The sequence below is a fragment of the Galeopterus variegatus genome, unplaced genomic scaffold, assembly GCF_000696425.1.
Source record: "Galeopterus variegatus unplaced genomic scaffold, G_variegatus-3.0.2 Scaffold1548, whole genome shotgun sequence".
NCBI lineage: Eukaryota > Metazoa > Chordata > Mammalia > Dermoptera > Cynocephalidae > Galeopterus > Galeopterus variegatus.
In genome coordinates this window covers 246,198-258,564 of record NW_007727659.1, presented here as the reverse complement: position 1 = coordinate 258,564, position 12,367 = coordinate 246,198, and the positions used below count along the sequence as shown (strand labels likewise).

The 12,367-nt window shown below is 34.7% G+C and overlaps 1 protein-coding gene across 1 annotated transcript in view; it reads left to right on the top strand.

The window, feature by feature from the left end:
• GK5 (glycerol kinase 5 (putative)) overlaps positions 1 to 5,025 on the top strand; it is a 64,572-nt gene extending 59,547 nt beyond the window's left edge. Inside the window, exons 13-15 of the mRNA XM_008577592.1 lie at positions 325 to 384; positions 1,131 to 1,264; positions 4,748 to 5,025. Of these exons, the coding sequence (XP_008575814.1) occupies positions 325 to 384; positions 1,131 to 1,264; positions 4,748 to 4,896 (343 nt within the window). The 3' untranslated portion in view covers positions 4,897 to 5,025. The remainder of the gene's footprint in view (positions 1 to 324; positions 385 to 1,130; positions 1,265 to 4,747) is intronic.
• The last annotated feature ends 7,342 nt before the right edge of the window (positions 5,026 to 12,367 follow it).

The following is a 12,367-nucleotide window of genomic DNA, read 5'->3' as shown; positions in this document are numbered from 1 at the left end:
GGTGCGGGTGCGACACTGAGGGTTGCGATCCATTGCCGGACACGAAAAAAGACAAAAAGGAAAAAAAAAAAAGAATAAATTTAGTTGTAAAATAAAAATTATGCTCTCGTGTATGAAGGTGAAAACATGAAGACCTGAGTTTCTTGCTTATTAGAGTATCTGTTAGACAATTTCCAGTTAGCACAATATATTTTTAAAATATTTTCTTTTGCATATTTTATAAATATTGAGTAAATAAAATCATAGTTTTTATTTTTTGAGATCAGAATAAGATAGAATTATTATGATATGAATTTCTAAGTAGTTATCTTGTTTTTTTACTAGAAACAAACAATTATATGAAATGATGCAGAAAGAAATCCATATTCCTGTAACAAAAATCCGGTATGTAAACTTCTTTTCCAGCAGATTTAATTAGAAATTAGAAGTAAGTGGTAGATGCTCTTAGTGTTTTCATCATTACGATTATTCAGAATTTCAAAAAGAACTTATGCCTAGCTTTTTTGCAACAAAATTCTTGGTCATAGGAATTTGGAGAGAGAAGCTAATTTCAGACTTATGGAGAATATAACAATATGAAATTTAGGAGCATGTTGGCAGCTATGTGTGTATTATATACATCTCCAAAGTCTCTTTTTTTTGTGTGTAGCTATCCTTTTGGCATCAAAGCATCACATTTCTTGACTTTCTTTGCTTTGAGATCCAAACGGATTTTTATGTTGGCTTAGTTTGTTATACTTGGCCTATTTTGAACTAGTCCCAAAAGAAACAGGACAGGTGAGAAAATAAATGGCAGGAGTAAGGAAAAATCCACTAAGACACTAAGACCCAGTAAGGTCCTCTGTTAAAGATTGCCTGTAAGGCAGTTGGTCAGAGTGTGGTGTGATAATACCAAGGTTAAGGGTTTAGATCCCTATATGGGCCAGTTGGGAAAAAAAAAAAAAAAATCTGAAAAGATTACCCAGTGAAGTCCTCTGTTAGCAGGTCAATGCTGAGTAATATAATATTGGAATTAGTAAGTTAACTTATAAAATAAAATCAAGATTTAAGAAAAATAAAAGTGACCTGCTTAAAAAGAATAATAATAATTTTGTTGTAGTATTTTATCTCACATATTTTTATCTCCACAGGGCAGATGGAGGAGTTTGTAAGAACGGTTTTGTCATGCAGATGACTTCAGACTTGATTAATGAGAATATAGACAGACCCGTCCACATTGACATGTCGTGCCTAGGTGCAGCTTCTCTAGCTGGCCTTGCTGTTGGTATGTGTGGATTTTATAAAAATGAGAGCTTTCTTGAAAACTATTTCTTACAGGTAGCATTTCTCTCAAATCATAAAACTGTAGAGAGGATCTGGAAAGCTTTGTCCATGAAGCTCCATACACGTATGCACATTGATCACAAAATACCCTGTGACCTCCTCTGTTGGTAGGTCTGCTTGCACCTCTTCCATCTTTACTTCACTCCTTCAATTCAAAGAAGTATGAGGTGAGAACAATTAATTCTCCACTGCTTTGGTTTCTAGCAAGAGAGAGTCTCTGGGTAAACTTTTGGGATACATAGTGTTAAAGAAAAAAATTATTCAATGCCACTTGTTAAAGAACAGTAAGGCAGACTTTATTCAGGGGGACTACTGCAATGGGATCTTGTTGTAGGGGAGAGAAATTAGGCTCAACTTTGAACACAACAAGGAAGAGTGAGAATTTATAGACAAGGAGCAGGGTGGGCATCAGTAGATGGAAAATTACTAAAAAGAAACATGAGGGGGTAAAGGGAAATTCTGGCTAAACCGACCTAACAGGATTCTTGCTGAAGGCAGGACAGGGTTATCAGACATCACTTGGGGGATGGTGGAAGATAATTAGATATCAAGGGTGGGGGATTCTGGCTAAACTGATTCATCAAGATTCTTGCTAAAATTAGGTAATGCAAGGATGAATATAGAAGTTGAGGCCTAGATGAAAAAGAGTTCAGAGGAGCCTGAGTAGAGTTTGGTCAAGTAGAGAGCCTTTGTCAATAGGCTTGTCTTTGGGCTAACTGGTCAGCTCAGTTGGTCAGAACAGGTTCAGATCCCAGTACTAACCAGCTGCAAAACATAAATAAATAAAATAAAAAATAGGTTTGTCTGTGACATTAGAAACCACTTCATTATTTATTTATTGAACAGCGTTTGTTGAGCACCTGCTGCATGACAGTCACCTCTGGGAATTAAGAGATTAAAAGCCATAGTTTCTGATATCTGGTAGGAACAGACAGATAAGTTACTTGATTATCAAACTTGTGTGATAAGCCCAGAGGACAGCAATGGTATCGAGCAAGTGGTGTTGGCCTCCCAAAGAAGGGGACATAGCTCAATTTTGAAGGGGTTTGCGGACAGCCAGGTCAGAAGAGGATAAGAGATGGATGATTGAACAGAGCAAGCAGCTTGTGCAAAGGCACTGACCTATTATGGGAAGTGCTGATGTAGTGAGGGTGGGAGGGAAGCTGGAGAGGTCCTCATAAGGAGCAATGTGGACTTGATCCTGAAGGCCTTGGAGCTGCTGAAGAATTTTAAGCAGGGAGAGACAGGGAAAGATCTGCATTTGAACAGATCACTTTGACAATTAGTGAAAGGATTAGTGAGGAAGGATAAAGAGTGGAGGTGGGGATGCCAAGTAGGGGGTACCCTAGGAAGCAAGATGATGCTTTGGGAGACTGGGAGTCTTTTAATGTGTTTTTGATTGGGGAGGGGGGAATGATTTGTGCAAAGTAATATTTTAGATTTAAAAATTTTAGGCTAATATTTAGCATATTAAAGTTACAAATCCAAAAAGCAGGAAGTCTTGGCAAATTCAGTTTAAACTTTATTCTACTAAAAAATATGATATTTTTGAATAAAATTAAAACCATCACTTTCATTTGTTCATTGATTAATATTTGATTAACTCAAGTTGGAGAAAATAACTTTTCCTTTATCAGTCCCATTTGCAAATTAACTTGTATATATTCCAGCTCCTATTAACTTAACATAGTTGATTTTCTTTTAATGTTTCAAATGCCTGATTGTGCAAACTTAGAATGGTAACAAGAAAAATCTTCTCAAATACTTAAACAACTCTTGAAAATTGAATAAATTAAGCTTATAATTATAGTAAATCAAGTTCTCATAAATATTCTAATATTTATAAGGTTAATCAAGTTCTTCTACACTTTTCACATTATAAGACTAAATATGTCAAATTCTCTCGAACATTTAAAATACTTCAACAAACACATGCAGGTTATTCTTACACATAACAATGGCTTGAATTCTGTCTGCCTCATCTGTATTTAATTTCAAACCTTTATTTCTCTCTCAGAAATATGAGACCTGAAGACTATGTACATCCTCTGTGTTTTCTAAGTTACCCAGAAACTGGGTCTGTTCTGTACATGTTCAATAAAATGACTTTTAAATATATATATGCCTTAAAATGTAAATAATAGGCTCTGGAAATAAGGATTTTAAGAAACATTTATTTTCATTATTAGATTTATCTAACTGTAGTGTATCAATGAAAACTATTTTTAGTATTTTTTTTAATGGTGGGTTATCATGATAGATTTTTAATCTTTTTTGAACTTCTATAAACTAATACCTTTAAATATAAATGGTTTGACTTTATAGATAAAAAGAATGTGACGTGTCAGAAAATTTTATTTTATTTATTTATTTATTTATTTTTTTAAAAAGATGACCGGTAAGGGGATCTTAACCCTTGACTTGGTGTTGTCAGCACCACGCTCACCCAGTGAGCTAACTGGCCATCCGTATATGGGATCCGAACCCGTGGCCTTGGTGTTATTAGCACCGCACTCTACCAAGTGAGCCACGGGCCGGCCCAGAAAATTTTAGAAAAAATAATTTTATGTGTTAGCTTTATTGGTGACAGAAAATGTGCTTCATGACTTGTAGACTATTCGTACTTCAGAATAGGTGAGATGTACCTCTAAGTAGGTGAGATGTACCAAGCTTATTAACAAGACACCTGTATCATTTCAGATTATTTAAGATTGTAGTTATAAATGGTCTCTTGCTGCTTTTTATTATAAATGTCATGATCCTCTTTGCACAGAACAGTATTTACCTCTAAGTAGGTGAGATGTACCAAGCTTATTAACAAGACACCTGTATCATTTCAGATTACTTAAGATTGTAGTTATAAATGTTCTCTTGCTGCTTTTTATTATAAATGTCATGATCCTCTTTGCACAGAACAGTATATACTAGAACTACAGTATTATCTTGAACTGGAATTTAAATAACTTGTATGAAATGCTATAGTTTTAAAAAGAAACTATCATATTAATTTCCTCAAGATGTATGACAAAAATCTTAATGTATCTTCATTTATTTTAATTATGGAGAAAAAAACGTACTGTTTCTTCTTACTTAGGATTTTCCTTTTAATAGCTAGTCATAAACTTAAATGACAGGTTGTAGCTGCTTCAAAAGTGATTTTATGCCCTGCCAAACAGAAAGCTGAAAATTAGAAACCAAAAGATTTTATTTATTTATTTATTTTTTCCAAAAGATTTTAAAATCCTGGTGTTTTTATTTCCAGGAATGGTCAATCTAACAAAATTCAAAAACAACAAAATATTTTGGGTTGTGTTTTAAAATAGTAATTGTTTACCTTTGCACCAATTCACATAAGTTTGTGGATACATTTTATGGATTCATTATTTGCCTTAAAATTTGAAAATAATTTTTTTTTTATCTATAGGGTTTTGGACTGACAAGGAGGAACTAAAGAAACTTAGGCAAAGTGAAAAGGTTTTCAGGCCACAGAAGAAATGTCAAGACTATGAAATGAGTATGGAAAACTGGGTCAAAGCAGTGAAACGCTCCATGAATTGGTACAATAAAACATAACACTAAACGAAATGATCGCAACCGTAGATGGCTGTTTGACATGACATGCAGATGAAACAAAGTTCAGGAATAACCAATAGGATGATGAATGAGAGAAGATTTAAAATGAACTTCACAACCTGAGAGACAAGCATTGTTTTCAAAACAAACAAAAAAACTTATTTTTAAAACCAAACTTTGGTAAGATCGTAAGGCAGCAATACCTCAAAACTTTATGTCCTTTGTTTTGTAGTAAATTCCAAATGATATCAGCCATTTCCAGCCATATTTTGATAGTTATGGGTCTTCCTCCTTTTTATACTGGGTCAGTAGTACATAGGAACATGATTGTTTACTATCTGAACTAATAGTTCTGGGTTAAACACCATTCACGTTTTGTTCCAAAATTGTGTGAAAAGTATTTCTTCAATTCTTTAAAATTAAGTGTGCTATTTAAAGTCTATGTAGCTAAAAAAAGAATAACTGAGAAAATGTGGAATTTAGAAACATTAATATTTTATGTTTAAATCATACTTCTTCAATGTCATATCCAAATATGAGCTCAATATGTCTGTCTCAGATAAGTTTATTTGTCAGTCAGTGCTTTCCTTTATTGAACTTAAAGACACTGCCTTAATTTTTCCTTGTTCAACCAAAATCTGAGTATTCTTTATATGATTAATAACACTGAAAAACAAGTTTTAGTTAACGAACTAAAAAGGATATTGATTTTTAAGGAACAGAAAAATACCATTTATTTTTCTTGTCAAATAGTGTTTCTTTCAAAAATTTGTGGCTAAAGTATAACATTCTATTTTTTATGAAATGCAGGTAGTTAACATAAATCTTGCCGTTCTTCTTCTATTCTGTATCTTTCTTATGTTGAGATGCTTGCATAAATGTCTTTTGTTTTTATTAAGTGCCTAATTGACAGAGCTGAATTTGAAAATAATGATTTTTAAATCTTTCACATAAACCATGACATGGTTTCTCAATCTCAGCATTGACATTTTAGACTGGGAAATTCTTTGTTTTGGGGTTTTATGCTGTGCATTCTAGGATGTTTAGCAGTAACCCTGACCTGTACCCTCTAGGTACCAGTAGCATCCCCATAAATGTTATGGTCAAAAACATCTCCCAACATTGCCATATACGGTTGAGAACCACTGATATAGGCTGTTAGAAGAAAATTGAATACTTGGTGAATATAGTGTCATACTCCTTTTCTCTGTGCCTCATTTTACCTTAGGAAATGGTTGTTAGCCAAATAAGCAGTAGTATCTTAAAATAAACAGGATTTCTACTTTGCTGGTTAATGAGGCAAAAAAAAAAAATCTCATATTGTAATTGTCTTCTGTTGTTTTTATCCACCCCTAGCCCCACCTCTACAACATCTGTGGTCTTAATTAGTAGGTCCATGAGTTTAGTGTAGGACTCATGTATCCTGCACGTCATCTTTGATTTGATCTACTTTTTTGCTTCCTTTTCATCTCTGAGGAAAGGAAATGATCACTCTTTTATCTACCTTCTTTTTATGCAAATCTCCTTCAGACTGGAAGCTCCCTGAAAGCAGAACCACGTCTACTTCCCCAGAACCTAACACTGTGCTTTCATGTTTGTGGGATGAATTTTTACTTTATAAGTGCAACTTTGTTTGCATGCACATTTTATTTTTGATACTACATACATTTTTAAATAGGGAACAGCTTATATTTGTTGCAAGTAAAATATGTTTCTGTTGGATTAAGAAGGGCTACTTTGTGAAATAAACAATCCTCATATTGTTTATCTTAAAATTCTTTATATGTTTTTATATTTGCAAATGTATTTGTGTAGAGATACCTATTCATAAATATGAAGTTATATTAACTTTTTAAGGTATAATTGAAGCCTTTCTATTCACAGCCTTTCTATTTATATATTTAACTCCAGGTGACTAACAGATTGAATCTTAACAGTGCCAAACACACTGGTGCTATATGGAAGAGTAGTGGATTAGATTATGTCCCCCCAAATTCTCTGAAGCTTGAATTGTGTCCCCCAAGTTTTATGTATTAGAAACTTAGCCCCCACTGTGACAGTTACAAGGGTAGGAAATCCTATTATGGTAATTGAAAGATGGATCCTTGAAGAGGTGGTTGGATTGTAGACCATGCAGTACTGAATGAATTATAAATGGTGGTCAGGGTTGTGGTTCTGAGGGCTTTAAAGGAAGAGGAGAGTCTGTCTGTCTCTCTCTCTCTGCTTCCACCATCTTGCAATGTGAGACCCCTTGGTCACTGTTGCCACCACCAGATGGACTTTGGATTTCCCAGCCTCAGAAACTGTAAACAATAAATTTCATTTTCTTTATAAATCACCCAGTTCCAAGTATTTTGTTATAAGCAACAGAAATAGGAAGGAACTTCAGAAATAGTCTCTTCTGCAAGGGACTTATACTGGGGACCAGTCCTTAATTTAAAATAGTCCAGCCCAGGAGTCTGGCAAAAATTTTATTATTCCTTGAGAGAAATGTAGCTGTATCCCAAAGTTCTTCAACTTTTAAGTGATTAGCTAGAGTCATCCCAGAGATACCCAAGTAGGCTTGAATCTATTCTAAAGGATTCTGAATCCGTTTGGGAAATTTAGATCGTGTTTCTTAAAAGAGTTAAAAGCCCCAAACACACCTTGATTCTTTAAGACCTAACTGGTCCCAGAATCATCTTCTCACATACCCAAAGCCACATCATCTTGTTCAAACTAGTCAAAATGGGTAACCCCAAACAGTCAAATAGGTGTTCCAGAATCATGTTGGTTTTGAAGTTTTGGAGCCTCACAGCTATAAATATTTTGTTACTGGCATCTATTCTAAATCACTGGCTATATTGTTACCATATTCCTATGGGACCCTTATCTCTGTAGGAATGCAGGAATGATCTCGGGAGTGGGTAGGATAGAAGTAGGAGCCTGCAGAATCAGATATTTCTGAAGTTCTCTGTTATTCTATTTATACTGTCTTTCCTCCCTTTACTGTAAATTTGGCCTGTTATAAAATGGCTATGTCTAAACATATATCTGTATTGTTTAGGGAAAAAAAGTGATATAGGGACTACAATTTAAATGAGCCTTATCTTTATAAGAAACTGTCAAACGTTTTCCAGAGTGTCTGTACCATTTTACATTCTCACCAGCAATGTATGAGTGATCTAGTTTCTCCACATCCTCACTAGCATTTGGTGTTATCACTATTTTTTATTTTTGCCATTCTGATAGGTGTATAGTGATATCTCACTGTGATTTTAATTTCTACTTTCCTAATTAAAGATGTTGAACATCTTTTCATATGCTTTTTTGCTATCTGTTTATCGTCTTCAGTGAAATTTCTGTTCATACATTTTGCTCATTTGTGAATTGGATTGTTTGCTAACTGAGCCATCTCTTTAAATGTCTTTTTTTTTTTTTTCCTTTTTGTCTTTTTTCGTGACCGGTAATGGGATCGCAACCCTCGGTGTCGTGCCCACCCCGCGCTAAGCCAGTGAGCGGACCGGTCTCTATATGGGATCCGAACCCTCGGCGGGAGTGCTGCCGCGCTCTCAAGCGCCGCACTCAACCTAGTGTGCCACCGGGCCGGCCCTTTAAATGTCTTTTTTAAGTTTTTTTTTTTTTTTTTAAACCAATCCAGTGACTTAAGAAGTCATTAAGTAGGATTTTTCAAATCCTTCTAGGTAAAATGTATATAGCATTTCAAACATGATTTTATAATGTACTAAGCAGAAGAGTTCTCATATTCTCTCTGTGCTCATTACAGAGTATGGTACTAATACTGTGTAAAAGCAAAAAAGTTTCAGAGATATCTTTACTTAGAATGCTAAGTAGAGTGTACAGGTATATACTTTGTACATAGCTATCATAATGTTTCTAACCTTTTTTATTTAAAATAAGATGATTTGTGTGAAGGTTTCAGAATGACATTGTGGAATATTAATTAGAAATTTTTCTATTTGTGCAAAATGGTAAATATAGGTCTAAATTTGTATGCGTCAATAAATTTATAATCTTATTTCTCTGTTCTTTATGAATGTCAGTTTATTATATAATCCTTGGGAACCTCATAAATCCTTGTGAAGGTCTATAGATAAAATTAAGGATACACAGCAATAGAAATATTTTTCATTGTCATTTTTTTTTAAAGCCCTATCAGGTTCCAAAAAAAGGGCTGATTTGGGGACTTTTGAATGTAATCGCTAACTTTAGTTAAGCTCTAAAACACTGCCACTCTGTGGCAACTCTGAGGCATAGCAGCTCCCTCTTTATTTCTACAGACAAGGATGCCGGCAAGTGGCTTCTAAATTCCCTTCCACCGTTATTCAGGAAGCTGAAATATCTTTGTTCAGTGGTACAGGCCAGCTACTCCCCTGAACCTCTCTTCCTATCCAGTTTTATAATTCTGAAATCCAGCCATTGGCTGCTTCTCCTTGAGAGAACTTGAGCCAATAGGAAAGAGCTAAGGTTTCCAAGTCACAGGAGTTCACATTAAGGCGCTGGCACTTGTGAGGAGTGTGGTCTGAAGCTCATTATTTAGCCTCTCCTTGAACAGTCTCATCATCTTAAAATATATATATATATATTTTTTTTTTTTTTTTGTGGTTGGCCAGTAAGGGAATCTGAACTCTTGACTTTGGTGTTATCAGCACCACACTCTCCCAAGTGAGCTAACTGGCCAGCCCTGTTTTTCAATTTTATCTGGACATTCTTATTAAATACTATTACCTGTTTTTATTGTGTACATTAAGAAAGTCACAGAGGAATAAGCATATGTTAAGAGTTGTGACTTGAGATAAATTTGGGCTCAATATGGTTAGGGAAGAAAGGTTTTATGTAACCTTGACTCTTTATATTCTTTTTAGGCTTATTATTCTATATTCTACATTCTTGCACAAAGGAAATTAGTAGAGAAGAGTGTTAATTCTTCGTGGTGGGGAGAATATGATTTGTTGTAAAAATATATTGTATTTTTAAATATTTAGAAAAAGTATAAATAATTGGAGGAAAGGTTATTTCATATACTATGATAGAATTTGCCTAGCAGCTGTTAAAAATCTCTTATGAAAATTATAATCTAAAATTATTTGGGAAACTACAATGAAACAGCAGATGATCTGTACATGTTGGTGTATTAAAGCCATTTTTAATTTAGTGTTTCTCTGTTCATTGCTTTGAGTTTGCACACATATTTAGTGACATCCATATGGTGGAAGGTTCTGTCAGATAACCTGGATTCCATTCCCTGGCTATAGTGGAGTCTCTTACTATCTCTGAGCCTATGGTATCATTTTATAGTAGGAAATTTGAAGAATGATAAACATTGAGTTATTTAAAGAAAGGAAAGTTTTTGTTCTGTTTTTTAGTTCAAAGTAATATTTAATGAGGAGGACAAGGGGGGGCATTATGGAGATATGTGGAGCTGATTTTTCTGAAATTTGATTATTATATAGCAATTATTTTATTTTATTTTGGATGGCATTTAAACAAATGGACTTTATTTTTTTATTTTTATTTAATTTAAACATATTGATTGTACATATTTATGGGATACAGAGTTACATTTCAGTACATGCATATAGTGTGTAGTGATCAAATCAGGGTAGTTAGCAAATTCATCATTGCAAAAATTTATTGTTTCTTTGTGGTGAGAACACTTAGCCATTTGACAACATGCAATACATTTTTAAATTATAGATGCCTAGTACTATTGTACACCAATTGAACTTATTTTTTCTATCTAGCTATATAATTTTATAGCAATAATTTTAAAGAATGGATTTCATTTAAAAGAAATTGTAGGAAAATAGAAATGGTGATTATATCAAGTAATAGTGGATTTTTTGCTATTTAGAAAAACAAGCAGAACTCATTAAAAGGTGGAGATTATAAGGCAGATACTTTAGATTTGCCAAATCCATTTCTCCCCTACCACTTGCACAAGAACATTTGCTACCAGATCCCAAGGAGTTCTTATATCCTCTAACCTGGCCCACAGGGCCCTTGTCCTCTTTCTTTCAGAAAGCCGTGTCTCTGTTGACATCCCAGTTTCATCACCAAACACCGTAAAGAACAGGGAAGAGTCTGAAATTTTATTCTATTTGGAAGCTAGCAAGTTAGCCTCCCAGAGTTTCATCGATACTGACAAACATATGAGTCTCCTGAGTCAGAGACTAAGGACTTTACTACTTAAGGCATAACGAGCATCAATTATCTTCATGTTTGCATTGGTTCTCCTTGCCTCCCAAGTCCTACATGGAGCAGTCCACGTTGATGCTGTCTGTGCCCTGAGTCAGAGACTAAGGACTTTACTACTTAAGGCATAACGAGCATCAATTATCTTCATGTATGCATTGGTTCTCCTTGCCTCCCAAGTCCTACATGGAGCAGTCCACGTTGATGCTGTCTGTGTGTGTGGTGGTTTGTGGTACAGCTGAGGAACCAAGCTTAGGAAACCTGAGTCTTTTGTAATGGGCTGGAAGTAAACCTGCTCAATGCTTGCTCCAGAGGAAATTATTTCTATTATATTGGGTACTTAAAACTGCCCTCTACTCTGGAGGGAGATATTGTCTCCATCTTACCACAAAGGCCACAGTGCCTCTGCTTCCAAGACAAGTAGAAATGAGATACCTATGTAGAATAAATTCATTATCTTGATTGTGGCAATGGTTTCATTGGTGTATGCATATGTCAAAAATATGCATTTATTATATATCAGTTACATCTCACACTTGATCTTAGCCAAATTGCCCAGAAGTAATTGTCAGTTACCTCTCAATAAAACTGGGGGAAACAAAGTCTTGCTACTCAGATATGTAGCAAGTCTTTGGGACCAGCAGTCTCAGGCATCACTTGGGTGCTTTTTAGAAAAGCAGAATTTCAGACCTTATCCCAGATCCACTGAATGAGAATACCCTAGTATTTTGTTTTTTAACTTTTTATTTTGAAATAATTTTAGACTTACACAGAAGTTGTAAAAAGAGTACACAGGGAGGGGCTGGCTGGTCAGCTCAGTTGGTTAGAGTGTATTGCTGATAATACAAAAGTCCAGGGTTTGATCCCTGTACTGGCCTGCTGCCAAAAAAAAGAAAATAGTACACAGAGTTCCTCCTTCACCCAGCTTCCCCTAACAACCGTAATACAATTACTCAAAAAAGGAATTCACATTGTTATAGTAGTGTTAACTAATCTAGAGACCTTATTTGAATTTTGCTGGTTTCTGACTAATGCCCTTTTTCTGGTCCAGAATTCAATCCAAGATCCCACATTGCATTTAATTTTCATGTCTCCTTAGTCTCCTCCAATCAGATAGAGTCCCTCTCTCTTTCTTTCATGACCTTGACATTTTTGAAGAGTACTGGCAGTTATTTTATAGAAAGTCCCTCAGTTTGGGTTGGCCTGATGTTTTTTGATTAGATTGAGGTTCTGCATTTTTATTAGAATTAATAATTAACTTTGAATATCTCTCATT